The 23,937-nt window shown below is 48.4% G+C and overlaps 1 protein-coding gene across 1 annotated transcript; it reads left to right on the top strand.

The window, feature by feature from the left end:
- The first annotated feature begins 8,147 nt into the window (after positions 1-8,147).
- Positions 8,148-23,729, top strand: THNSL2 (threonine synthase like 2). Its single transcript, XM_065891182.1, has 9 exons — positions 8,148-8,225; positions 11,097-11,331; positions 12,568-12,762; positions 13,424-13,576; positions 16,780-17,010; positions 19,765-19,913; positions 20,020-20,145; positions 22,340-22,491; positions 22,984-23,729. The coding sequence occupies exons 2-9, from the start codon at positions 11,109-11,111 to the stop codon at positions 23,207-23,209; spliced, it is 1,455 nt and encodes a 484-aa protein (XP_065747254.1). The 5' UTR covers positions 8,148-8,225; positions 11,097-11,108; the 3' UTR covers positions 23,210-23,729.
- The last annotated feature ends 208 nt before the right edge of the window (positions 23,730-23,937 follow it).

The raw sequence follows: 23,937 nt of genomic DNA, 5'->3' as shown, positions 1-23,937 counted from the left end.
AATATGTCCTGCCACTCCCTTCTGGCTTGCAGAGTTTCTACTGAGAGATCAGTTGTTAACCTTATGGGGATTCCCTTGTATGTTATTTGTTGCTTTACCCTTGTTGCTTTTAATATTTTTTCTTTGATTTTAATTTTTGATAGTTTGATTCATATGTGTCTTGGCATGTTTCTCCTTGGATTTATCCTGTATGGGACTCTCTGTGCTTCGTGGACTTGATTAACTATTTCCTTTCCCATATTAGGGAAGTTTTCAACTATAGTCTCTTCAAATATTTTCTCAGTCCCTTTCTTTTTCTCTTCTTCTTCTGGGACCCCTATAATTAGAATGTTGGTATGTTTAATGTTGTCCCAGAGGTCTCTGAGACTGTCCTCAGTTCTTTTCATTCTTTTTTCTTTATTCTGCTCTGCAGTAGTTATTTCCACTATTTTATCTTCCTGGTCACTTATCCGTTCTTCTGTCTCAGTTATCCTGCTATTGATTCCTTCTAGAGAATTTTAAATTTCATTTATTGTGTTGTTCATCATTGTTTGTTTGCTCTTTAGTTCTTCTAGGTCCTTGTTAAACGTTTATTGTATTTTCTCCGTTCTAATTCCAAGATTTTGGATCATCTTTACTATCATTACTCTGAATTCTTTTTCAGGTAGACTGACTATCTCCTCTGTATTTATTTGGTCTGGTGGGTTTTTGCTTGTTCCTTCATCTGCTGTGTATTTCTTTGTCTTCTCATTTTGTGTTTGGGGTCTCCTTTACGCAGGCTGCAGGTTCGTAGTTCCCGTTGTTTTTGGTGTCTGCCCCCAGTGGCTAAGGTTGGTTCAGTGGTTTGTGTAGGCTTCCTGGTGGAGGGGACTTGTGCCTGTGTTTTGGTGGATGAGGCTGGATCTTGTCTTTCTGGTGGGCAGGACCATGTCCAGTAGTGTGTTTTGGGGTGTCTGTGAACTTATTATGATTTTAGGCAGCCTCTCTGCTAACGGGTGGGGCTGTGTTCCTGTCTTACTAGTTGTTTGGCATGGGGTGTCCAGCACTGGAGCTTGCTGGTTGTGGAGTGGAGCTGGGTCTTAGCACTGAGATGGAGATCTCTGGTAGAGCTCTTGCCGATTGATACTACATGGGGCCGGGAGGTCTCCAATGGACCAATGTCCTGAACTTGGCTCTCCCAGCTCAGAGGCTCAGTCATGACACCCAGCCGGAGCACCAGGACCCTGTCAGCCACATGGCCATGTACGTGGGGAATTTCTTGCCTTTTGGGAAGTCTGAGGTCTTCTGCCAACATTCAGTAGGTGTTCTGTAGGAGCTGTTCCACATGTAGATGTATTTGTGGGGAGGAAGGTGATCTCTGCGTCTTACTCTTCCACCACCTTGAAGGTCCCCCTCTCATTCCTTTTTTAGCTTTAGATATTATCAATGACTCATTATCATGGAAGATTAGGATCATGAGGCTTATGTGGTGGTTTTCAAGTGCACAGCTGGGCACACCTGTGTTGTCTTGCTGTCAGGGAATGCCCCAGACGTGCCCAATATCACCTGCCACAGAAAGTCCAGCCGCTGGGGAAGAAGCTTTTTCTCCCTGAAGGAGGATGTGAGCAGAAAATCACAGTATCCTCCGCATTTAGAAAATTTTTTCTCCTCACTGGGTGGTGCGTGGGCGGGACACTCAAAAGTGATAGAAGGTGGTCCCAGCTGGAGATCATGAAAATAATTTAAGTATAACATCACCAATCTGTACACCGGGTATCTGGCCAGGAGGTAGGGGGGACACAGTAAGAAAAAGTAATTCTCATGGAAAAATTCTAGTTTTGCCAATTTTCTAGGAAAACATCAGGCAGTAATTTCCAGTCTACCATGGACACCAATATTCTAGTATTTGCTTGATTTTTCAATCCTTTAGGCGCATGGATATATATGTCATATACAATTTTATGAATTAAAGTAAAAAAAATGGAAAACCCTATTGCCATTCCCAGGACCCCTCCCCTTGACCCCCTTCCCCGCATCAACCAAAATCCGAACTGGGGCTGACAGCAATAAGCCACGGTAGCCAGTCCTCTTGACCGAATACTGCCATCTAGTGGCAAGGAGTGTAAACACCCTGGTTTACGCTGGAATCAAGAACCGGAGAGTTGGAACTCAGGTTGGCAGTACCAGGCGCGGGAGAAGGGAGCCACACGCTCTGTATCACTCAACTTTCTGCATGGCGTGAATGGGTAGAAAGAAGCCCACTTCTGTTCCACCTAAAGCTGTAAACCCGAGTCGCCCAGCCTAGACCAGGGGCCTCCTCCTCTGTGAAGCCGTGGCTGCATCTCCTGAGCCCCAACTCTGTGTGCTGAGCCAGGCCTGTGCTTGCTTCCCCTGCAGCACTTCTCGGTTGGGCTGTGTGTGTCTTTCTGCCCGTCCCTACCCCTCTGCTCTGCAGACTATGGGACCCTGAAGGGCAGAGCCTGGAGCCTGGCCCAGTGCCTGGTACTTTTTTAGGTGTCCAATATATATAAAATATCTTTAATCATACATCATATATATATATTATGGAATAAAAATGAGTGAATGGCAGAGTAAGTGTTCATCACTTTAATAATATCAGCTCCAGAGAATGAGAGCTCTACTCCTCTTAAATCATTTCCTAAATCCGGAGGATACTGTGATGTTCTCCTCACATACTCCTTCAGGAAGAAAAAGCTTCTTCCCCAGCGGCTGGGAACTGCTGGGAGAAGATCTTCAGCCCACAGCTTTCTTTGGAGATTGTATCAGCTGACAGTACAATTGTAGACAGCGATTGTATCAGCCTCGTCCAAGGTCATACCTCCCCCAACCGGGGTAGCCATGTCCAATGACTGACCGATGCAAGAGTGATTTATAGAATCATATCTGATTCCTGAAGACGCTGTGATGTCTCTAAGATCTTCCCCCAGGGATCTAGTGTGCCTCCATCCCCAAGCCCTGGCTAACTTGCTCCATTTCTGCACCAGGGGAAACGGACCGTTCTCCCCTCCCCTCCTACAGCTTGGGATACACCTCCAGCACTTCTGCTCCTTCCTTTCAGGTAGCTCAGCTGAGTATCATAGGTTTTTTAAATGTTTCCTGTGTTTTAAACTGTTCCCCTTCCCTCTGTGCCCCTGTGTGACTCGCATTGTTTCCTGGCCCTGGTGCTTTCCCTCCTTCCCTTGGCAGGTGTTTTCCTGACTCTGCTTGTGGAGTCGTGCTGTGAGATAGATGGTCAACAAGTTCCGAGTCTCCCACAGAGCATTCAGACAAATACTTCCCACCTTCACTCTCTGCCTGTCATTCTACTTAGAAAGAAGCTGCTAGACCAGGGTGGACAAACGTTTTCTGTAAAGGGCCAGATAGTAAACATATTAGGCTTTGCGGGTGTGGGTGAAAAATGTCACCTGTCGTATCAGTAAACAAAAGATGTTGGGGCCATCAAGCCATTGGCCACTGCAGCCTCCACCCACTGTGCACCCTGAGGGGACTCAGGATGGAGAAAAGCAAGATAGTGTCCCTAGACAGCTGCGGTGCACATCGAGGGAATGATTTCAATGAGCCCAGACTTTTACATCTTCCCATACATAGAAAAGCGCTCAATTCATTAACTTGAAATGTCTGGTTTCCTTTAACTAATAGTAATCTCTTAATGTTCCGACTACCTGGTCTTTGTTGCAAAAACTCCTATATATCCTGGCTTCTCCCTTACCTCTTCAGAGCAGTCCCTCAGAGCTATCTGAGAGGCTGCCTCCCGGGCTTAAGTCTTCAGCCAGTCCACCGAATAAAACACAATTCTCAACTTCTGTGCATTTTTTTTCCAGTTGACACGGGCCATAGGGTCGATGGTGCAGCTTCTCCACTCTGTTGTCTTAGTGCAAAAGCAGCCATAGGCAGTACTCCGATGAATGGGCACAGCTGGGTTCCAGTAAAATTGTATCCAGAAGAACAGGCAGTGGGCCAAATTTAGCCCGTGGGCTATAGTTTGCTGACCCCTGTCCTAGACAGTCAAACTCTCCTCCCAGCCTCGGCTTGATCTATGACTGACCTGCCTGACTCGTGTCCCATGTTGTCTCAGGCTTGTTCTCTGTGACCGAGACCTGTGTCATCCACATGCCGTGTACAATACCTGTGTCAACTTGATGGTCATTTATCGTTTTGTAACTCACCTGAAGTAATAAATTATTATATGTTGACCTTACTCTTTTTTCTTTCTATAATTTGTTGAGAAAGACAAAAGAGAGTAACCACACTCAGAGCAGCATTTTTTGCGGTACGCGGGACTCTCACTGCTGAGGCCTCTCCCGTTGCGGGGCACAGGCTCTGGACGCGCAGGCTCAGCGGCCACGGCTCACGGGCCCAGCCGCTCTACGGCATGTGGGGTCCTCGCGGACTGGGACACGAACCCGTGTCTCCTGCATCGGCAGGCGGACTCTCAACCACTGCACCACCAGGGAAGCCCGCAGCGTTCGTTATTAAAAAGAGGTAACTGATTGTTCTCATTCCCGGTCAGCGTGCTGGTAAGAACCTTGGGACCAGGAGGAAGGGAAGGTGTCAGGGTAGAGAGGGGGAAAAGCATCTCCATTGCTGTAGTAATGTCTTCCTTAAGCAAATACATTATGGGGCATTTACTATATGACATGCACGGTCTAAGCACAGGGGATAAATCAGAGAATGGAGCAGAACTATTCCCTATTTTCCTGGGAGCTTCCACTAGTGTGAAGAGAAACCAGTGACCCTCTAGAGTGTCCGGTGGTGTTAAGTTTATGGTGAAGAGTAAAGCAGCGTAGGATAACTAAGTACTGTTTTAGACCAAGTGGTTATGGAAGCCCTTTCGCATTAGGAGACCTTGGAGCAAAAACCTGACTGCACCGAGAGGAAGAGCATTCTGGGCGGAGGACAGAGCAGTTGCAAAGACCTGAAGTGGCGCCATGCTTGTCACGTGGAGGAAGAGGTGGGCACCATTGTGGCCCGAGCAGACAGAGCGAGGAGGAGAGTATAGGGGATGAAGTTAAATGTTAACGCTCTTGTATTTCTAATTGCCTCTAAAAAGGAGCTGTTGCTCCAATTATTTCCTGAAATATGAATCCAGGCTCATTGTTAGGAAGGACGTCATGCTCTATACTAAGAGCTCATGACGTCACTAACCCCTTCACGAACTTCTGTGTTGGACATTTTTAGGTGTCCAAAGGCCATTTGGAAGCGCTGTAACGTGAGCATTACCCTGAGTCAATCTTCCTCACCACCGGTGAGAGGGTCCCCATAAAAAGCTTCCTCTCTATCCCCCCCAAACCCTTTTCCTATTTCCCTAGTTGCCATTTTTGCCTTTGTTCAAGGCAGCTTGTTAGCTCATTATTCTTCTTTTATTTATTATTTAATTATTTATTTATTTTTGGCTGTGTTGGCTCTTCGTTGCTGCGCGCGGGTTTTTCTCTAGTTGTGGCGAGCAAGGGCTACTCCTCGTTGCGGTGTGCGGGCTTCTCATTGCGGTGGCTTCTCTTGAGGAGCGTGGGCTCTAGGCACACAGGCTTCAGTAGATGCGGCGCGTGGTCTCAGTAGTTGTGGCTCGCGGGCTCTAGAGCGCACGCTCAGTAGTTGTGGCGCACGGGATAAGTTGCTCCGCAGCATGTGGGATCGTCCCGGACCAGGGATCGAACCCGTGTCCCCTGCACTGGCAGGCGGATTCTTAACCACTGTGCCACCAGGAAAGCCCTCCTTGTTCTTCTTGAGGTTTTTTTTTTATTACAACGGTCAAATGCAAAATTTCTCTAAATATGCCAACAGATCACTTGAATCAGAGTCACCTGGGGCACTAGTTAAAAATAAAGATTCCTGGGTCTCTGCCACTGACTTTCTGAATCAGAATCTTAGAGATGGCACCCGGGAATCTGCATTTTAAACAAACTTCTTAGGTACTTGCTACTCAAAGTGGGGTTCTCAGACCAGCAATATTGGTCTCGCCTGGAAACTTGTTAAAAACACAGGATCTCACACCCCACCCCGGATCTACTGAATTAAAATCCATATTTAACAAAATCTTCAGGTGAAGCTTTGGTATATTGCAGTTTGAGAAGCATAGGCCTAAATGATGTTTATACGCCTGGGAGTGTGAGAACCACTGACCTAACGCCATCAAAAGGTTCTTAGAATAGGGTCTACATTCGGGTTTGGGCCATGGGAAATGGTTGCTTGGCTCACCCAGAGGAATAAGAAAGTTTTACAGTCTGCAGATTCCCTTTCTGCATTTAAGATCACTTCAGTCTATGCGGGTTGTCTAATTCTCAATGTATGGAACTGCAAAAGTGCGTCTCATGCTGAAGCTTGAAACTTTCTTGCTGACCATTGTTTTCCAGGGACGTTTAACACAGCCACCACTAGTGTGATGGAATTTCACACTAGTATCCAATCAACTTTTGTAGGCTGGCCTTTGCTAAATGAGTTACCAGCGACATCCAGATGGCTAATATTTTAAACAAGTCAATTTTGTTTTCTATGCATTTTATTCATTCATTCAACAAACATGTACTGAGTGTGGCCAGTGACTGTTCTAGGGGAGAGAGTGGTGGATACAACAAATAAGGTCCATGCTCTCATAGAGCTTCCATTAGAATAGAGAGGAGAGAAAGACAGCCAACAAGCACATGAGTCTGAGAGCAATAAATGCTATGAAGAAAATAAAAAAAAGAGCAACACGAAGTAACATTAACTGCAGAACTGTTTGTACCCTTCTCAAATGTATTCGACAAGCTTATCAAAAGTTATTGAGTAAAACCAGTTATCAGAACATTAAAAGGCACCTATGATTCTTATTAATTAGGCACAATTACTGCTATTCCAAATAAATTCAGAAATAGAGGAAGTTATTTAGTATGATAGAAAAGGGTGCATAACTAATACATAGAAGAACCATACAGGGACTTCCCTGGTGGTCCAGTGGTTAAGACTCTGCCCTTCCAGTGCTGGGGAGGTGGGTTTGATCCCTGGTCGGGGAACTAAGATCCCACATGCCCCGGCAAAAAAAAAAAAAACCATACATATAAGAAGCATCCAGCAATAGAAGACGCTTGGTTGGTTATGAGTATTGTAACAAACTCTGTGGCATATTATGGCATTTTTGCCATGGGTCTCAGTTTCCCTGGCCTTTCAGTTATTAAGTACATTTGATGCAGGGGATGGAAACTCTTTGCAGGTCCCTGCCTGACCTATATTCCTCACTGGGAATGGCCCTTCTGGCCACTGTGTGAATTCCATGACAACAATCTATAAGCTGAGCAGTGACCAGTCAGACTTTCTCTTTCAGGAATTTGAGACCCACTCAGACTGGAGTCAGTCAACGGCAGGTGTGTGGACTTATATGGATGTGGACACCATGTGTGGGCCAAAGTTTGGGGGGCAGGTAACTTGAGTAAGCAGAGACCACAGGTTTAGGAGAATGTCATAAATAGAAGGAAGATAGCAGAAGTAAGGGCAACACCAGAGGGCGGCCATTCCCTCCATCCCCATGACGCCCAGTGGGACCACCTACAGTGACCAAGCCCGGCCTAGAGGCAAGTCTAAACCTTATCCGGCATCTGTCACATCCAGTTCCACAAATTTTGCCATCTAAGTGGGTCGGGTCCCAGGAGCAGGGACGTGAATCCAAGGGCATTTGGCTATATCTGGAAGACATTTTTTCACGTCTTGCTTTATTTCTTTAAAATAAATTGGGGAGGCATTTTACCCTAGAATATATCCGTGCTTAATAAAAAGTGTTTTCCTACAATACGATGTCATGTGTCCCTGTGGATTCTGAATTCCTGACTCACTAACCCTAGTTTGAGAAACAGTTTGTCAGCCTTCCAGCTTTCGTAGGTGGGAAGCATGAAGCCCAGAGACGATAAGGGCCTTTCTTCTTTGCATCTTGCGCTCAGTTTTCTACCCTGAAACGTGCGACGATGTGGTGCTTCCGGGGCTTGCAAGGAAGATTTAAGAGACTGTGAATAAAGCGCTTAGCAAAGTGTCAGAAAAGCATACTAAGTGAAGAATAAATGGTTTCCCTCTCGTTATCATTCCCTGTCGCTCCTTCCTTCACCCCTTCCCACGCCGCTTTCTTCCGCCCTTAGCCTCCCTGCCAGGTGGCCCGGCTCATCCTCCGACCGGAAGCCTGGCCGCTGCCCCCGCGTCCGCGCGCACGTCCGGAACCGGGCACTCCCGCCGCGCCCGATCCGCCCCCCGGGCCGCGCCCCGCCACTCCCGGAGCCTGGCACCAGGTAAACGTGCCCGGCCCGGACCCCGCAGCCCTCCCACTCTCCCGCCCGGCCAGCCGATTCCGGGGCGGGGATTGCGGTTCCGCCCCCACGGGAGCAGGCGCCTCAGCGGCCGAGCGTCCAGCACGCGCGCGCCGGCCTCGGGTCGCCTTTCCGGGTCCTCTTCCGGTGAACGCGGCGCCTTCTCCGGGGTAATCGGTAGCGAGACTTTTGAGCTCTGGAACTTTCGCTCAACCCGCATTTCAGCGTGGCTGGATCGGCCTCCCTAACCCCTTTCTTCAGTCTCTAGTTCGGGCGCTGCGACTTGGAGGAACCTGGGAGGGTTGAGGGTTCCCGATGCTTTGCACTTTGGGCAGGATTTCTGCAATTCTCAGAGAGCCCCGACACTGAGAAGTCTGTGGGGTTTTCAGAGGCTGGGAGTGGAGCCTTTAAGACCCTATCAAAACCGTCTTGGCCCAAGACCAGGCCAGCCGGAGGACTGGTGCCCAGTGACCTTGGAGAGGCCGGCGCCTGCCGTGGGACTGCCGGGGCCTCCACCCCCAGGGGCCGCAGTCCGAGGTCAGCGATCGGCTGCCAGGGGTTCGGCCGCAGAGGTTTAAGTCTTCCCCATGGCCTCACCCCTGCTCAGAAATCTCTTCGCCTCCTGGAGGAACCCTTCTCGAAACGTTTCCTTGTCTTGCGGCGCTCTCTTGTTTCCCTTGCTTTTCATCCAGATTATTGGTCAGAGTTTTTCTGACCTGTCTCCACTCTGGAATAGGGCCCAGCGGAGTCACAGAGGCAAATTATAAAATCGTGCGCTAGAGGTCACTTAGGTCAGTCCCCGTCGGATGCTTGGAGCCCCCCATACAGCCCGCATACAGCAGTCCAAACAGAGTGCCTGATTTTCTTCGTCAGCTTCTCCACGTCCTGTGGCAGCGGCTTCTACTTAAGGGCTTCTCTCTCCAGTTTACCTTACACTGAACCCAGTGGTGTATAGTGCATGTAGCTTTGCCGTGTTGGCGTCAGAAGGCTGCCCCTTGGGGTTTTTGGATAGCACAGCGGAGGCGGACCTTCCTGGTGCAGACAACCGCCCGTGTGCTTATCAGTCCACTTCTTCCCACTGACACGTGCAGAGCCCGGCCTCAGGCCCTCTCCTTTGTTCCTGGGCCAGGTGGAGCCGGGAACAGAGACCAGCGCCCCAGGAAAGTGCATTCCGCAGATATTTTCTTTTGCGCTTCTCTGTAGCTCTGACTGCCCTCATGCTTGCCACAGCTTCTCTGGCAGCCCAGTTGCCTTCTTGCCTTTAATCTGACCCCGGGAAGTGGCCAGGCACGATCACCCTCCCGTTACTCCAGAGTCTTGGGTAGTATGCATTGGCTTTAACCCTTGCCGCAGAGTTACAGAAATTACTCTTTTGCTTGAAGGCACTGCTAGCCCTGTGCCCTCCCACCCTGTTGTGGTTTGTGAGACACTGGGCCTTCTTTGCGTACTCCCTGCAGTTGGCTTTTGGAGTTGCCTGACTTCATTTCTGTGCCATGCACCCCTATACAAGGTGATGTGTCCCAGTTTGCCTGAGACGGTTCTGGTTTATCCCCATTGTCCCAGCGTAATTATTAATAACGTCCACTTTCACTTTCAAAAGATTCATGATTTGGACAATTCAACTTGTCTCTGCCTCTCAAAGTTGGATGCATTCGTGTTCGTAGGCTTGGGAGTGGCACAGGGCAGAGAGTCACAGTCTAGGGAACCAGAATTCCTCCAGGTCAATGCTAGCTCATTCCCTTGCTCATAGGTGGAAGGCTTCAGGTGGCTTTGTCCCCAGGGTTCCCCTCTGGCCCTGGCACAGAAGTAAGTCCAAGCTGGTACTGAGAGCTATGTCTAGTCAAATTCATCCCCAGAGGTGTTGTGGGGATTTATAATCAGAATTCACAGCCGTGATCCAGAGAAAGGTGTTCCGAGCTCAAGCCTAGGTGCTTAACATGGTTCTTGGCTCCTGGGAACCTAACTGATGTCAAGTGTGACCAGAGTTAGGCCTGGGGTGCCCTTGGACCCTATCCCCTTCCATGCTAATCCGAGTTCTGCATCCAGACAGGACCAGTTAGCGGGGCCAGATGATAGAGTAGCATATCAGCACTTCTAACTATTTTAGGATCAGACTGAGAGGTAGGGCACTGGTTTTCACCTGGGATGACTAACCGTACTAGTTTTCCTGAGCCTGAGGGGTTTCCTGGGACTTGGGGCTTTCAGTTTTAAAACTAGGGAAGTCCCGGGCAAACTGGGATGGGTTGGCCACCCTATTCTTCATCCTTGCTGCATATTAGACCCACCCAACGAGCCTCATGTAGAGATTTCAATTTAATTGATCCAGGTAGAGTCCCAAGTAGGGGTATTTTTTTTAAACACTCCCAAGCTGATTGCAACAAACTACCAGAGTGGAGAACCATTAGGTTATAGGCAGCATTGCTAAAAATCCATTGAAGGTGATGATTATTTTTTTAGCAGAAGTAGATACATCTCTCAGAAGGGAGTATAATCAAGTGTGTCATCCTCTCCTTATCGAGAGGGGTATCAAAATGGCACTTGCCTTATTTTTATTCCTTCTCCCCACCCCAAGGACTTCTTCCTCATCAGTGAGGACCAAGTGTTCTCCTTTCCCAGAATGCTCCAGTACCCCCTCTCCCTTGGCAGTAGGTCAGTAGAATTACCTCATTTTGATTGGAGAGGTCAGGATTTGCACAGTCTCAGGTGAAGCTGGCCTGAGATTTCACAGAGCTCCAGCCTCCCAGTCTGGATGATGGCCCAGGGGCTAGCCGAAGGGGCTGGGTGTACTTCAGCATCGTCCCATGGGGTACTGAGCTTGGAGATCAAGTGTCTCTGGGACTGTTCCCTCTGCAGGCCTCCAGGATCATGTGGTACGTCAGTACTCGAGGGATGGCCCCACGGGTTGACTTTGAAGGGGCCCTTTTCTCTGGCTATGCTCCGGATGGGGGCCTCTACATGCCCGAGAAGCTGCCTCAGCTGGACAGAGACACCCTGCGTCAGTGGAGTGTGGTCTCCTACCCCAGCCTGGTGAAGGAGCTGTGTAGCCTCTTCATTGGCCCCGAGCTCATTCCAAGAGATGACTTAAACGGTGAGCAGACCCTGCCTTTCTACTCTCCCATCTCACTCTTCTGCCAGCCCAGCCCACCATGGAGTTGCGAATCCATCATTTAACCCCTAGGAGGTCCCTAGCCACATTTCTGAAACTTTGGAGTTTTTTCCAGACTCTGGAATCCCAGAATTGGAAATATCCCCAAAGGGTTAATTCATTCCAGCTCCCACCTCCAGTGTGATGAATGCCAAAGTGATCTGCGGAGATTTTTTTTTTTTTTTTTTGCTTATTTTTAAAAAACCCTTTCAAGGGATTTTGCTATTGTCCTGAGATGCTTGAATGTGGGGTATTTCCTTCCTGTATATAAAACACCCAGACCCTCAGATTGCTGTTTTATCTCCTTTAATGGTAATTCCAGAAGGGACTTTGAGAGAGTTCTGGTCCAGCTCATTTCAGACTGTTATGTGCCTACAGATACTCTGTGGGAATATCTTTAAAACACAGATTCTGATTCGGTAGGTCTAGGGCGGGCCTGAGAATTCTACATTCCTATCAAACGTCCAGATGATAATAGCGCTGCTGGTCTGTGGACCAAATGTAATGGTGAGAGTTTGGGGCCGAGAAGAAGAGGACTCAAAATGTAGCTCGATGACCCGCACTGATGTACATATTAGAATATTAGAATTCTCAGACTTCTCTGACCTAGAGACCCCAGACCTGCATTTTAAGATCCCAGGTGATTGGTTCACTAATTAAAGTTTCAGAAACACTACTCTAGATGACCTTAGCCTTAGGTAGGATTCTAAGTAAACCATCTCAAGGTTCTGGCATCACAGATGTGAGATTAAGTAATGCAAAAACAAACAAATAAGTCTCTGTCTTTAGGAAGGAAAATGAGAAGAGATGAGACATTTGCTTGTTTCTTATGCAGTTGTTTAATTGAATCTCATTGGAATAATGCACACAAGAAATCCAAATGATGAAGCGATTTATAAAGTGAAAAATGAAAGTCTTACAGCACCAATTCTGGTCTCTGGGGCCATCACTATGAGGAATCCATGAACAGTTTAGTTCATGCCTTTTCAGACATTTTTCCTAGGATTAAACAATTAGATTCATACACAGTATCCTTTATGATAAAAACCTCTGGTCTTTTTATCTGGTAACAAGGGAAAGAAACTTCAAATGTAAAAGTGTAAAGAGACTGAGAGTGAACTTGAGGGACAAGAGAATGGCCTTTAATCACCGTCCAACGTCCCCTCTCTCCCCTCGCAGATCTGATCGACCGAGCCTTCAGCAGATTCCGACACAAAGAGGTGGTCCATCTATCCAGACTGAGGAATGGGCTGAACGTGCTGGAGCTGTGGCATGGGGTCACCTACGCGTTTAAGGACCTGTCCCTGTGCTGTGTAGCACAGTTCCTGCAGTACTTCCTGGAGAAGAGGAAGAAACACATCACCGTGGTTGTAGGTGTGCATCATGGCCGTGTGCCCTGGAGCCCTACAGTGCCCCAGCTTGCCAGGGTCCACCCACAGGATGCCCTCCACTGATGTCTCTCGGGGAGTGTGTTATTGGTTCTTCCAGAGCAGGATTCTTTTTCTTAAACTGAAGTATGGTTGATTTACAGTACTCTGTGTGTGTGTGTACAGCACAGTGATTCAGTTATACATTAACTATCTATCTATCTATCTATTCTTTTTCAGATTCTTTTCCCTCATAGGTTATTACAAAATACTGAGGACAGTTCCCTGGGCTCTACAGTAGGTCCTTGTTGGTTATCTATTTTATGTATAATAATGTGTATATGGTAATCCCAACCTCCTAATTTATAGAGCACGGTTCTTAAACTTTTCTTGTGCCACAGACCCTTTTGACAGTCCGGTGGAGGCTGTGGAACCTTCTTAGAATAATATTTTAAATACATAAAATACACAGAAGATATGGCGCCAAGCTCACAGATGCCCTGATTTCTATCCGTGGATCCCTTGGAGGTTCAAGGACCCCAGATTAAGTACTGGGTTCCTACCCTCCAGGATATTGCCTCACTTGGCGACAGTGCTTTAGGGGCCATTGCTTTCCTTCTCCATCTCCCTCGTCCTAAAGAGGAGGGTTCCTCCTTCTTCCCATCCAGGAACTTCTGGGGACACAGGGAGTGCTGCTATCGAGAGTGTTCAGGGGGCAGAGAACGTGGACATCATTGTTCTGCTGCCCAAAGGTCGCTGCACAAAGATTCAGGAGCTCCAGATGACGACAGTGCTGAGAGAGAATGTCCACGTGTTTGGAGGTGAGTGCCGGGACAGAGGCTCCGGGGACAGCATGGCTTTGCCTCGAGTGGTCTGTTTTGGGAGCCTAGAAAACTAGTCAATTGACTAGCTGACCGTCCTTCCTCCTCCCCTTTCTCTCTCCTTCCCTTCCTTCATCAGTCATATTTAGAGGTTGGTGTATGCCGTGGCTTAGCTCTGAGCAGGCTCGTGGCTACACGGTTTCAGAAACTACTGGAGGTGACAGGTGCATAAACCAATACTGACAGTACCACCGAGGAAGTGCGAGTTGAAAACCATACCCCATAGAATGCCACTTCCCTGCACGTTCACCCTGCTGGTGCCATATCTACAGGCAGCTACCCAGAGTCATAGCCTGAGCCAACTGACTTGGGTTCTGTCCCAGGGCACTGAAGTTCAGATAGCAAAAACATGTTTAATATTTTTAAGAGAATGTGCTGTTGCATGTTGGCAGCTCATGCCCTCCCTCGCAGTGTTGAATCAACTAAGCTATGCACTTGGTTAGCAGGTCTAAGTATTTAAAATAAGAAGCTACTCAGTGGGACCCATCGCTAGTGACCCCCCCTTCCTGAGCCACATCACGAATCGTAGCGTTTGTGTTTGCAGAGAGGCAAAAAGCCATCTCCTTAATGTCTGGCCATCTGTTCTGAGTGCGTTTAATCATTACGGAGTTCAAGAGTGTAGGAAGGCGGGATGGGTTTGAGTGGAGCCATACTTTTTATTTCTACCTCTGACACCCTACTACACCCCAGGTAGCCCCAAGGAAGGGGTTGGAATATGAGCAGTAGGGGTCTTGGTGAGGTTTTGTGCACTGTGGCCTTGGGCAAGCTGTCCAGGTGGCCTGGCTTGGTTTGGTCACTCACCTGGCAGGACAGCAAATGTGGTGGCAGAAAACCTTCCTTCTATAACTGGCCTGGCCTCCTGTTATAATCCCATAGATGATGTTTTTATATAACACCAATTTTGTCAAGGACCAAAAGAACATTGAGAACGAACCTTACCCATGGGAGTAGGTATGAATATTCTTTGTCTATTTGTTCAAGAGCAAACAAAAAGCCCCTGCTACTCTTTTCTTTAGCAAGCACATACGCATTCCACTGAAAAGTTGATGCTTTAGCTGAGGCGGGCATTGGCAAAAATCTTACACGCTAGCCTTAGTAATGAATTACCCATATCTGGCTGCATTTTCCTGCAGTCATGGCAAGATTTTAATGTACAAGGTTCAGGTTCCTGAGTGTCCCTGTTACACCCTAAGCACCAAAATTGCTATTTATCAATCTAGGACTGTCTTTACCTAGAATCAAAGCGGAGAAGAGCATTTTGTACCTCTAATCTGCACCTACGCCCTTCCCTCCTTGTACACAGATGTTGGAAGGCTTTGACCTAAGGGCATGTGTAGAAGCACCGTTCCTGACCATGGGCTGGAGAATGGTGCACATTTGAAAAATAGTGGCAGGGACTTCCCTGGTGGTCCAGTGGTTAGGACTCCGCGCTTGCAACACAGGTGGCGTGGGTTCGACCCTGGCTGTGGAACTAAGATCCCGCATGCTGTGTGGCATGGCCAAAAAATTTTAAAAAGAAGAAAGAAAAGAAAAATAGTGGCAGACACGTGGATGGTGATGAACACAGTATGTCATAAATGTGCTATTGCCTGAGGCAAAGGGCATTTCTGTTTCATACGTGTTCTGCGCTTCAAGAAAATAAGGCAGGAACCTTTAAAGGAATTAGTTTTTGTTCCTAAAACAGGACTGTTCAAATTCTTCCCTTCCTTTCTGGAATCTTCTGATTTGGTTTCCAGGAGGACGTGTGTTAGTTCGGGAGCTAACGGTGGGCATGTTTTCTGTTGGGCTGGTGAGCTCAGGGAGTAGAGATGGGCCACCGGGATTGTTGTGTGTTGGACACTAATGTTTTCTAAAGTCATACATTTCCATATACACTGTATACTTGGTTCTTCTTAAGCACAGGATAATCAGCAAGGGCTAGTTATATATTACTTGGGATGTTTTTGGTTGGAAGTAACAGAAAATCTAACTCAGACTGGCTTGAACAGGGATACTTTTCAGCTCACGTCCCTGGAAGTCTAGAGGTGGGATAGGCTCCCGACTGGCTGGTTCACTGGAGCCAGGTTCTCTGCTCCATCTTCCATTCAGCCTCATTCCTCTTGTGGCATATGATGGTTACTGAAGGTAACCACGTCTCTCTTCCTGTGGCTCTCTCTTAAAAACAGTGAATCTTTTCCTAGCACCCCAGCAAATATCCCCCCTGTACATGGATCTGGAGTCAGTCCTGCAGCCTCATTACTGCTACACGATGAAGGGTGGAATGAATAATAACCTCAGTGCCGGCCTTCCCTGGTGGCGCAGTGGTTAAGAATCCGCCTGCCGGTGCAGGGGACACGGGTTCGAGCCCTGGTCCCGGAAGATCCCACATGCCGTGGAGCAACTAAGCCCGTGCGCCACAACTACTGAGCCTGTGCTTTAGAGCCCACGAGCCACAACTACTGAGCCCGCATGCCACAAGCCCGTGCACCTACAGCCCGTGCTCCGCAACAAGAGAAGCCACCGTGATGAGAAGCCCGCGCGCCGCAACGAAGAGTAGCCCCCGCTCGCCGCAACTAGAGAAAGCCCTCGTGCAGCAACAAAGACCCAACTCCGCCATAAATAAATAAATAAACAAATTTATTTTTTAAAAAAATAAATAACCTCGGTGCCTACTCTGGCATTTCCCCTGATAATCTTCCCCCACTGTCTTCCAAGCTTGGACCCAGTGGAGAAACAGACCCAGGTTTCAGATGAGAGAACAATATTGGCTTGATTGCTGGTTAGGCTGGGTTGAGGGGTGCAACTTGGACTAGGGACCCACGTGGGAAGAGCGACTCTTTCCCTCCAGCCCCTGATGGAGGCCGGTGAAGTAAAGCCCAGCCTCTCACCATCTCACAATCTGATAAACCATCCCCAGAGCCCGGGGAAGTGGGCATGGAATACGAAGAGGAATTCTCCCCCTAATATCCCAGAAAGCTGACATTTTCTTTCGTTTTAGATAATGGTAGAAACATTGGAAATGTGACCCCAAGGATATGAGACGTGGTTTGAGTGAAGGTCCCAGCAGGATGGTCTCAGCCTAGGAGTACATGCTGACCTTATGGGCACGTGCTGGCCCCCCGGGAGTTCTTCATGATAACTCCCTCTCCTCTCTCCTCTGACAGTGGAGGGGAACAGCGATGAGCTGGACGAGCCCATCAAGGCCGTGTTTGCCGACGTGGCCTTTGTCAAGGAACACAGTCTGATGAGTCTGAATTCCATCAACTGGTCCCGGGTCCTCGTGCAGATGGCCCACCACTTCTTCGCTTATTTCCGGTGTGCACCAACCTTAGACTTGCACCCACCGCCCCCCGTGGAGGTGGTTGTGCCATCGGGGGCTGCCGGTAGCCTCGCAGGTAAGGAGACCCCTGGGCGGAAATGGGCTTTCCAGAAAAACACCTGTGGTCCCCGTCCTCCCAGCTGCACTTTGGTTGAGGATAAAGGTTGGGTCCTAAGTGATGGGAAATGACACACAAGAAGCTTCCAGAAAACTTGCCCCAACTCCCTGGGGGTGACATCCTGGCCTCTTGCCACAGGGGAAGGAGGATGGGTTAACCCCGAGGTGCTCCGGCTGCCTGATCTGATGTGTTTGCTCAGCAGAACGTGGGGAGACCATGTCAAGGTTCAGCCGCTGGCCCGGCTGGCAGTGCCCTCTGCCAGGAGCGTGGACTTTCCTCCCAGCTCCAGCCAGCTGCCCGCTCTGAAGATAAGGGCTCGCCTGGCACCGTGTGATGTGCAAAAAGTCCTGGACTTAGGCTTCTGTGCCAGTTCTGTCCTTTACTAGCTAAACGTCTTGTCTCTTAGATTCAGCTCCTCAGCTATCAAAGATTGGAACACTTATCATATCTCTCAGGATGACCACGGAGCAGAAATAAGATTCTTTATGCGTGTCTGTGAACTTTATGAGGGTCAAGAGCTATAGAGCTACGTGGCATTCAAATCATTTCCTATAATAATACTTAACATTTATCAAGCACTGACTATGCATCAGGTACTGCTCTAAATGCTTCTCTCGTATTAACTCCTTAAATCCTCACGTGCGCCTGTGAGGGGGACGATACTGTTATTTCCATTTTATAATGAGGAAGCTGAGGCACAGAGAAGTTGGCCTCCTGATTGGCATACTTTTTTTCTGATGGTTCTGTTAGTGGCATCGCTTCTGATGGGCGTCCAGGACAGCTTAGGTGAGACCATGAAAGTATCTTAGCGGTCAGGAGTCTTCCTGACTTCAGCTAGCACAGGGATGGAAAGAACGGCAGGCTGGCTGTTAGACCAGGATGGCTCAGCTTTCTTCCCCATCCATGGCTGCCCATTTGCATCACCCTCCAGGGAGTGATGCCACCTGCGCACGTCCCAGTATCTGCCACAGTGCCTGGCACAAAAGCAATGTTTGCAGAGGGGACTCCGATCTAGCCCTGCTCCATCAGGAACTAGCTGCTTGACCTTAAGCCCCTGGACCCCTTGAGCCTCCGTCGCTCCTCTGTCATACAAGGATATCGTGATGTTTACTGAGGATCACGTGAAATAAGACTGTGAATGTGCTTTGCAAAATTAAGAGTGATGTTGGGTGGTGTGGTTATCCTTAACTCCTTTTACCTACTCATCAGAGGTAAGCCATTCATGGCAGTAGGAACCTTCCCCCAAACTACGTTGCCTTTCTGGGCTTTCCGTCTTTCAGGGTGAGGAATTCCTTGTTTGTTCCATGCCAATAGACACCGCTATTGGGGTAGACTGAGGCTGCTGCTCTGTGCCCTCTCAGTCCCTTTCCAGGGGACGCAGTCTGAGGGCGCTGGTTCTAGGAGACTGAGTCAGGGGACTCAGCATGTGCTCTAGACTTAGACAGACCTAGTTCAAATCCTTAGTCTGCCACTTAGCAGGCTTTGGATGGGTCATTTCAACTTCTCAGAACCTCCATTTTCTCTTCTGCAAATGGTGGCAAGCATGCTTGGGGGCAGGGTTTGGCACGGGAACAGTGTCAGGGCACAGTCACCTTCTCCTACTCTTTCCTTCTTGTTTTTTGGTAAGAGCTTCATTGCTCTATGATTCACGTATCGTACAATTCACCCACTTAAAGTATATAACTTAATAGTTTTTAACATACACAGATTTGTGTGGCCATCACCAGTTTTAGAACATTTTCCTCACCCTAAAAGGAAGTCCTGTTCCTCTAGCAGTCATCCCCCATTTCCCCTCACCCCTCCGAGCTTTAGGCAGCCACTAATCTATTTCGTCTCTATAGATTTTCCTATTCTGGACATTTTATATAAATAGAATCATCCAATATCTGACCTTCCATCACTTAGTGTAATGTTTTCAAGGCTCATCTATGTTGTAGCGTGTTTCAGTACTTTATTCCTTTTTACGGCTGAATACTGTTCTGTTGTATAGCTATACCACATTGTGTTTATGCATTTATCAGTTAATGCACATTTGGATTGTTTCCATCTTTTAGTCGTTATGAATAATGCTGCTATGAACATTTGTGCTTAGGACCTGCTTTCAGTTGAGTATATATAAACTAGGAATGGATTTCTGGGTCATATTGGAACTCTGTGCTTAACTTTTTGAGAAACTGCTGGACTGTTTTCTGAAGTGACTGCACCATTTTACATTCCAGCCAACAGTGTATGGGGGGGGTTCCAGTTTCTCCACATCCTGACCAAGACTTGTTATTATCTATCAATTTGATTCTAGCCATCCTAGTGGGTATATAGTGGTATGTCACTGGGGTTTTGGTTTGTGTTTTCCTGATGACTGATGATGTTGAGTATCTTTTCGTGTGTTCATTGGCTATTTGTATATCTTCTTTGGAGAAATATGTACTCAAGTCCTTTGCCTATTTTTTAATTGGGTTATTTTTATTGTTGAGTTGTAAGAAATCTTTATATATTCTGGCTTCAAGTCCTATATCAGATATATGATTTGCAAATAGTTTTTCCTATTCTGTGGGTTGTCTTTTCATTTTCTTGATAGTCTCCTTTGAAGCACAAAAGCTTCCAAAAGCACAAAATCTTCTTAATTTTGATGAAGTCCAATTTATCTACTTTTTTTCTTTTGTTGTTTGTGCTTTTGGTGTTGTGTCTAAGAAACCATTGTTCTCCTCTCTTAAGCTGGGTTCATCGCTCAGAAAATGGGCCTGCCCATCCACCTGGTCGTGGCAGTGAACTACAATGACATCATCCACAGGACCGTCCAGCGGGGAGACTTCTCTCTGTCTGAGGCCGTCAAACCAACCTTGGCATCAGCTATGGACATTCAGGTGGGGCCTGTGAGGCGATGTGCAGGTCTGACCCAGGTGTTGGTTGGGTGGAGGTGGACAAGGGCTGAGGTCAGCGTGACCCTCGGGACCCTGCCTTTCTGCCCAGGTGCCGTACAACATGGAGAGGATCTTCTGGCTGCTATCTGGCTCTGACAGCCAGGTGACAAGAGCCCTCATGGAGCAGTTTGAAAGGACCCGAAGTGTGAGTCTACCCAAGGAATTGCACAGCAAGGTCAGTTACCACCCATACACCATGGAGAAGGGAAAGGGTGCAGCCACAAGACCAGACTTGGGGTTTGAAAATGTGTTCAAGGAAAGGGGATGCTTGTTTCTTGAGTACCTACGATGAGCCTGGCACACCTGCAGTCACGTCATGTGGAGTTCTTTGTTGAATGAGGAGAGGCAGTAGAGGTTATTGGTTTAGAGTCAGGTGGGGCTTAACTCCAAGCCAGCTGTGAGACCTTGGACCAGTTTCTTAAATTCCGTGCTTCAATTTCCTCACCTATAAAATGGGGATAAAGAGAATGCCTGCCTCATAGCATTGTTGAATTTTAAGTCAAATAATACCCATGAAGAACCTTGTATACTGCCTGGCAATATAGGGCTTAATATATTAACTGTTGTTTTTATTTATTATTGTTGATTTCCAATAATAACTGGAAGCCACTTTTCCCATCCAGTATGAGCAGAGACCATTGCTCTATTAGCTTTTTTAAAAAAAAAAAGAAAGAAGGAGAAATTTTATCTCCTCAGATGGGTAGGAGCCTAGGGAGGGATTGCTTTTATTTTAAGGTAACCTGGCGATGAAAACTTATTGAATATAAAAAAGAATTTCATATGTTGAATTTGCTTTTAATTTTCTCTGCCACATTCCCACCAAATCGTCATCCAGACTGTGTATATCTCCAGTGCCTAGGACCTCACTACCTCACATCAGCTCTAATCATTATGAAGTTCTTTATATCAAGCTAGAACCTGTTACTTCTTAGCTTGTGCACTGGTGAGCCATCTGATTCCCATACTTGAAGAGAATCTTCGTTTACCTGCTAAGCCCTCCTTTAGCTGTCCCTTACATGACGTAATTTTCAGTGGTCAATGTCCATCTTAAAGGGCTGTCTCCAGAACTAGATACACCCATACAGACTGGAGTGGAATTTCTGTCTTCTGGAATCTATGCTTCTTTTGATGCAACCTGTCTTAATTAGTTTGGACTGCTATAACAAAGTACCACAGACTGGTGGCTTAGAAACGACACAAATGTACTTCTCACAGTTCTGGAGACTGGAGGACTGAGGTCAGGGTGCCATGGTTGAGTTCTGGTGAGGGCCCCCTTCTGGGTTGCAGTTGGCTGCCTTCTCATACGTGGAAGGAGATTTAGCTAGCCCTCTGACCTCTTCTTATAAAGACGCTAATCCCATTCATGAGGGCTCCACCCTCATGACCTAATTAACTCCCAAAGGCCCCACCTCCAAATACCATCATATTGGTATTAGGGCTTCAACATATAAGCTTGGGAGGGACACAAACATTCAGACCATAACACAACCAAAGTTCAACTTATTTAATGGTTTGTATTGACACCCACAATCCTTCTCCTCATGTAAATGAGATGCTCCATGAAGACACACACCATATCCCCCAATTCTTCATTCTCTCCCCCGCTGTACACGGAAGATATTCCAACTGCTGGAACAGCATTCATTCATTCATTCATTCACTCATTCATATTACATATTGACCATGAGTCAGGAGCTATGCTTGGTGCTGGAGATACAAAGATAAATAAAACACATGCATTGTCTTCTGTGAACCCTAATGGGTCAGGAAGGTATCTAAACAATTTATAACACCCTCTGGTCTCTATTGGTTGCAGTTGAGCATATGCAGGGTTTTGGGCACATTGTAAGCATGCAGTGAATTTTCAGAGAATGATCAAATAAACCATCTACACCAAGGGAGCACTGAGAAGGAAGCCTTCCTCTGTTTAAAGGTAGTGGGGAGTTTTCCTAAAGGAGGTGCCACAAGAGCTGGGTGGGAACTGACGGGAAGCTATTCTCACATCCACAGGAAGGGGGCGTGCCAACAACAAAGCAGCAGGAATGCTTGAGTGCCCTTACTCTGTGTTCTGTCCCGTTGTTGAACAAGACTACATACACTAATTTGCTGATTCATGAGCCAAATTCTAACTAAATGTGTTGACCTGAAACTCAAAGGTATCCTTCCCCTAACTTGAGTGAATCCATTTAAAACTGGGAAACGTGGGAAACCAGATTTTTCTCTGAGCTGAATCTGAGCCATTCAATCTGAACGTTTCATTCGAGTTTCTGGTGCATATCTGGCTATGTTACGTGGCGGGAATTTTCTCCCCTTTTCCCCCACTTCCCCTCAGCCCTGATTCCCACCCCTCTGACCCTGAAACCTGTCAGCTTTCAGAGGCAGTAATTTCTCAGTCAGTGTCAGACGAGGCCATCACCCAGACCATGGGCCGCTGCTGGGAAGAGAACCAGTACTTGCTGTGCCCTCACTCGGCCGTGGCTGTGAGCTACCATTACCAGCAGGTGGACAGGAGGCAGCCCAGGTACAGGTGGTGGGTGCCTGTGTGTCGGGGGGACCCCTTGGCTTTCAGGGGTCCTCCTCTTCCCCAAGCAGGGGAGAGAGGAATGTGAACAAATAGACTTTTTTGGGGGGGGCTGCCCCTTGCTGCATGCGGGATCTTAGTTCCCTGACCAGGGATGGAACCCATGCCCGCCTGCAGTGGAAGCACAGAGTCTTAACCACTGGACCGCCAGGGAACTCCCACAGATGGCTTTTATGAGCATGATGGGTGCTGCGTGGAACTGTGTCTTGAGACTGTGATCCTGGAAGGGGGAGCTGGGCCTCCAACAAGGAGGAGCAATTTGCTTGCAGAGATAAGTTCAAGGGACCAAACATGTCTTTTTCTCTCTCTCTTTCTCTGCACCCTACCTCTCCCCTTCCCCTGTTCCTTCTTCTCCCTCCTGGCCTTCGTTCTGTACCTGTCCCTCTGTCTTCTGTCTTCCGCCCCCTGTTCCCACCTGCCCTGCCTCCGCAGCCCTCCCCGCTGTTGTCTGGCTCCCGCCTCTGCAGCCAAGTTCCCGGAGGCCGTGCTGGCTGCTGGGCTGACCCCAGAGACTCCCGCGGAGATCCTCGCCCTGGAGCACAAGGAGGCGCGCTGTACCCCGATGCGGAAGGGTGACGACTGGACACGGATGCTTCGGGGCCTGATTGAGGACCTGAGCCGGCAGCGGCAGGGGCGCTTCCGGAACGCGCCGGCATAGCCAGGCTGGAGCTGGCTTCCTTTAGCCTTCGGACCCTGGGAGGTGTCCCCTCTGAGCTGCCTGGTGCACCTTCTCCCCATGCAGGTGCAGGAGTTTCTCAGGGGGCTGCCCAGCTGGGTCTGGAGCCAGCGGGCTGTGCGCTGTTCCCTGGCTGCTCTGTGCTCTCACCGTGGCTGGCTGGCCATGTTGGGCCTGGTCACCGGGGAGGCGGGGAGGGAGTCGTGGATGATTGCTGGGGGTACACCCCCAGGGCCAGACAGTGCAGGAACATCACTGCTTCCTGTGAAACTTTCAGGGCCTGCAAATGAAAGGTCTGGGGCTCAGGGGCAACCTTGGCTCCAAGATTTTGGACCCCCAGATCCTAAAACCTGTGCAGGTGGGGCCCGCTGCCTCCATTACCACAGGTCTGGCTCTGAGCCTTAGTTTATCTGGTCCCCAGGTCAGATCCAGAGGTCTTGGCCACAGGGCTTCCACCCTGTCAAACGTTGGGAATCCCTGGAATAAAAGTGCAGGTTCAGTGCGATGGTGACTCTGCGTGCCCTGTGGGCAGAGCCCGGTGCCTGTCAGGTGGTGATGGTGGTGCCATGGTGTCCCTCATCCATCTGCTGCCCCGGGTTGCCAGCAGGGCAGGTGGCACAGGAGTTGAGGTTCAGGATCACCAGATCCAGGCCATGTAGGAAAGCAGGGGCCTCAAACTAGGTCAAGTTGCCCTGTTGCTCATGTACCAG

This window comes from Phocoena phocoena, chromosome 14 (assembly GCF_963924675.1).
Source record: "Phocoena phocoena chromosome 14, mPhoPho1.1, whole genome shotgun sequence".
Lineage (NCBI taxonomy): Eukaryota > Metazoa > Chordata > Mammalia > Artiodactyla > Phocoenidae > Phocoena > Phocoena phocoena.
Note: the sequence above shows the minus strand (reverse complement) of the source record. Positions and strands in the feature narration are given on the sequence as shown.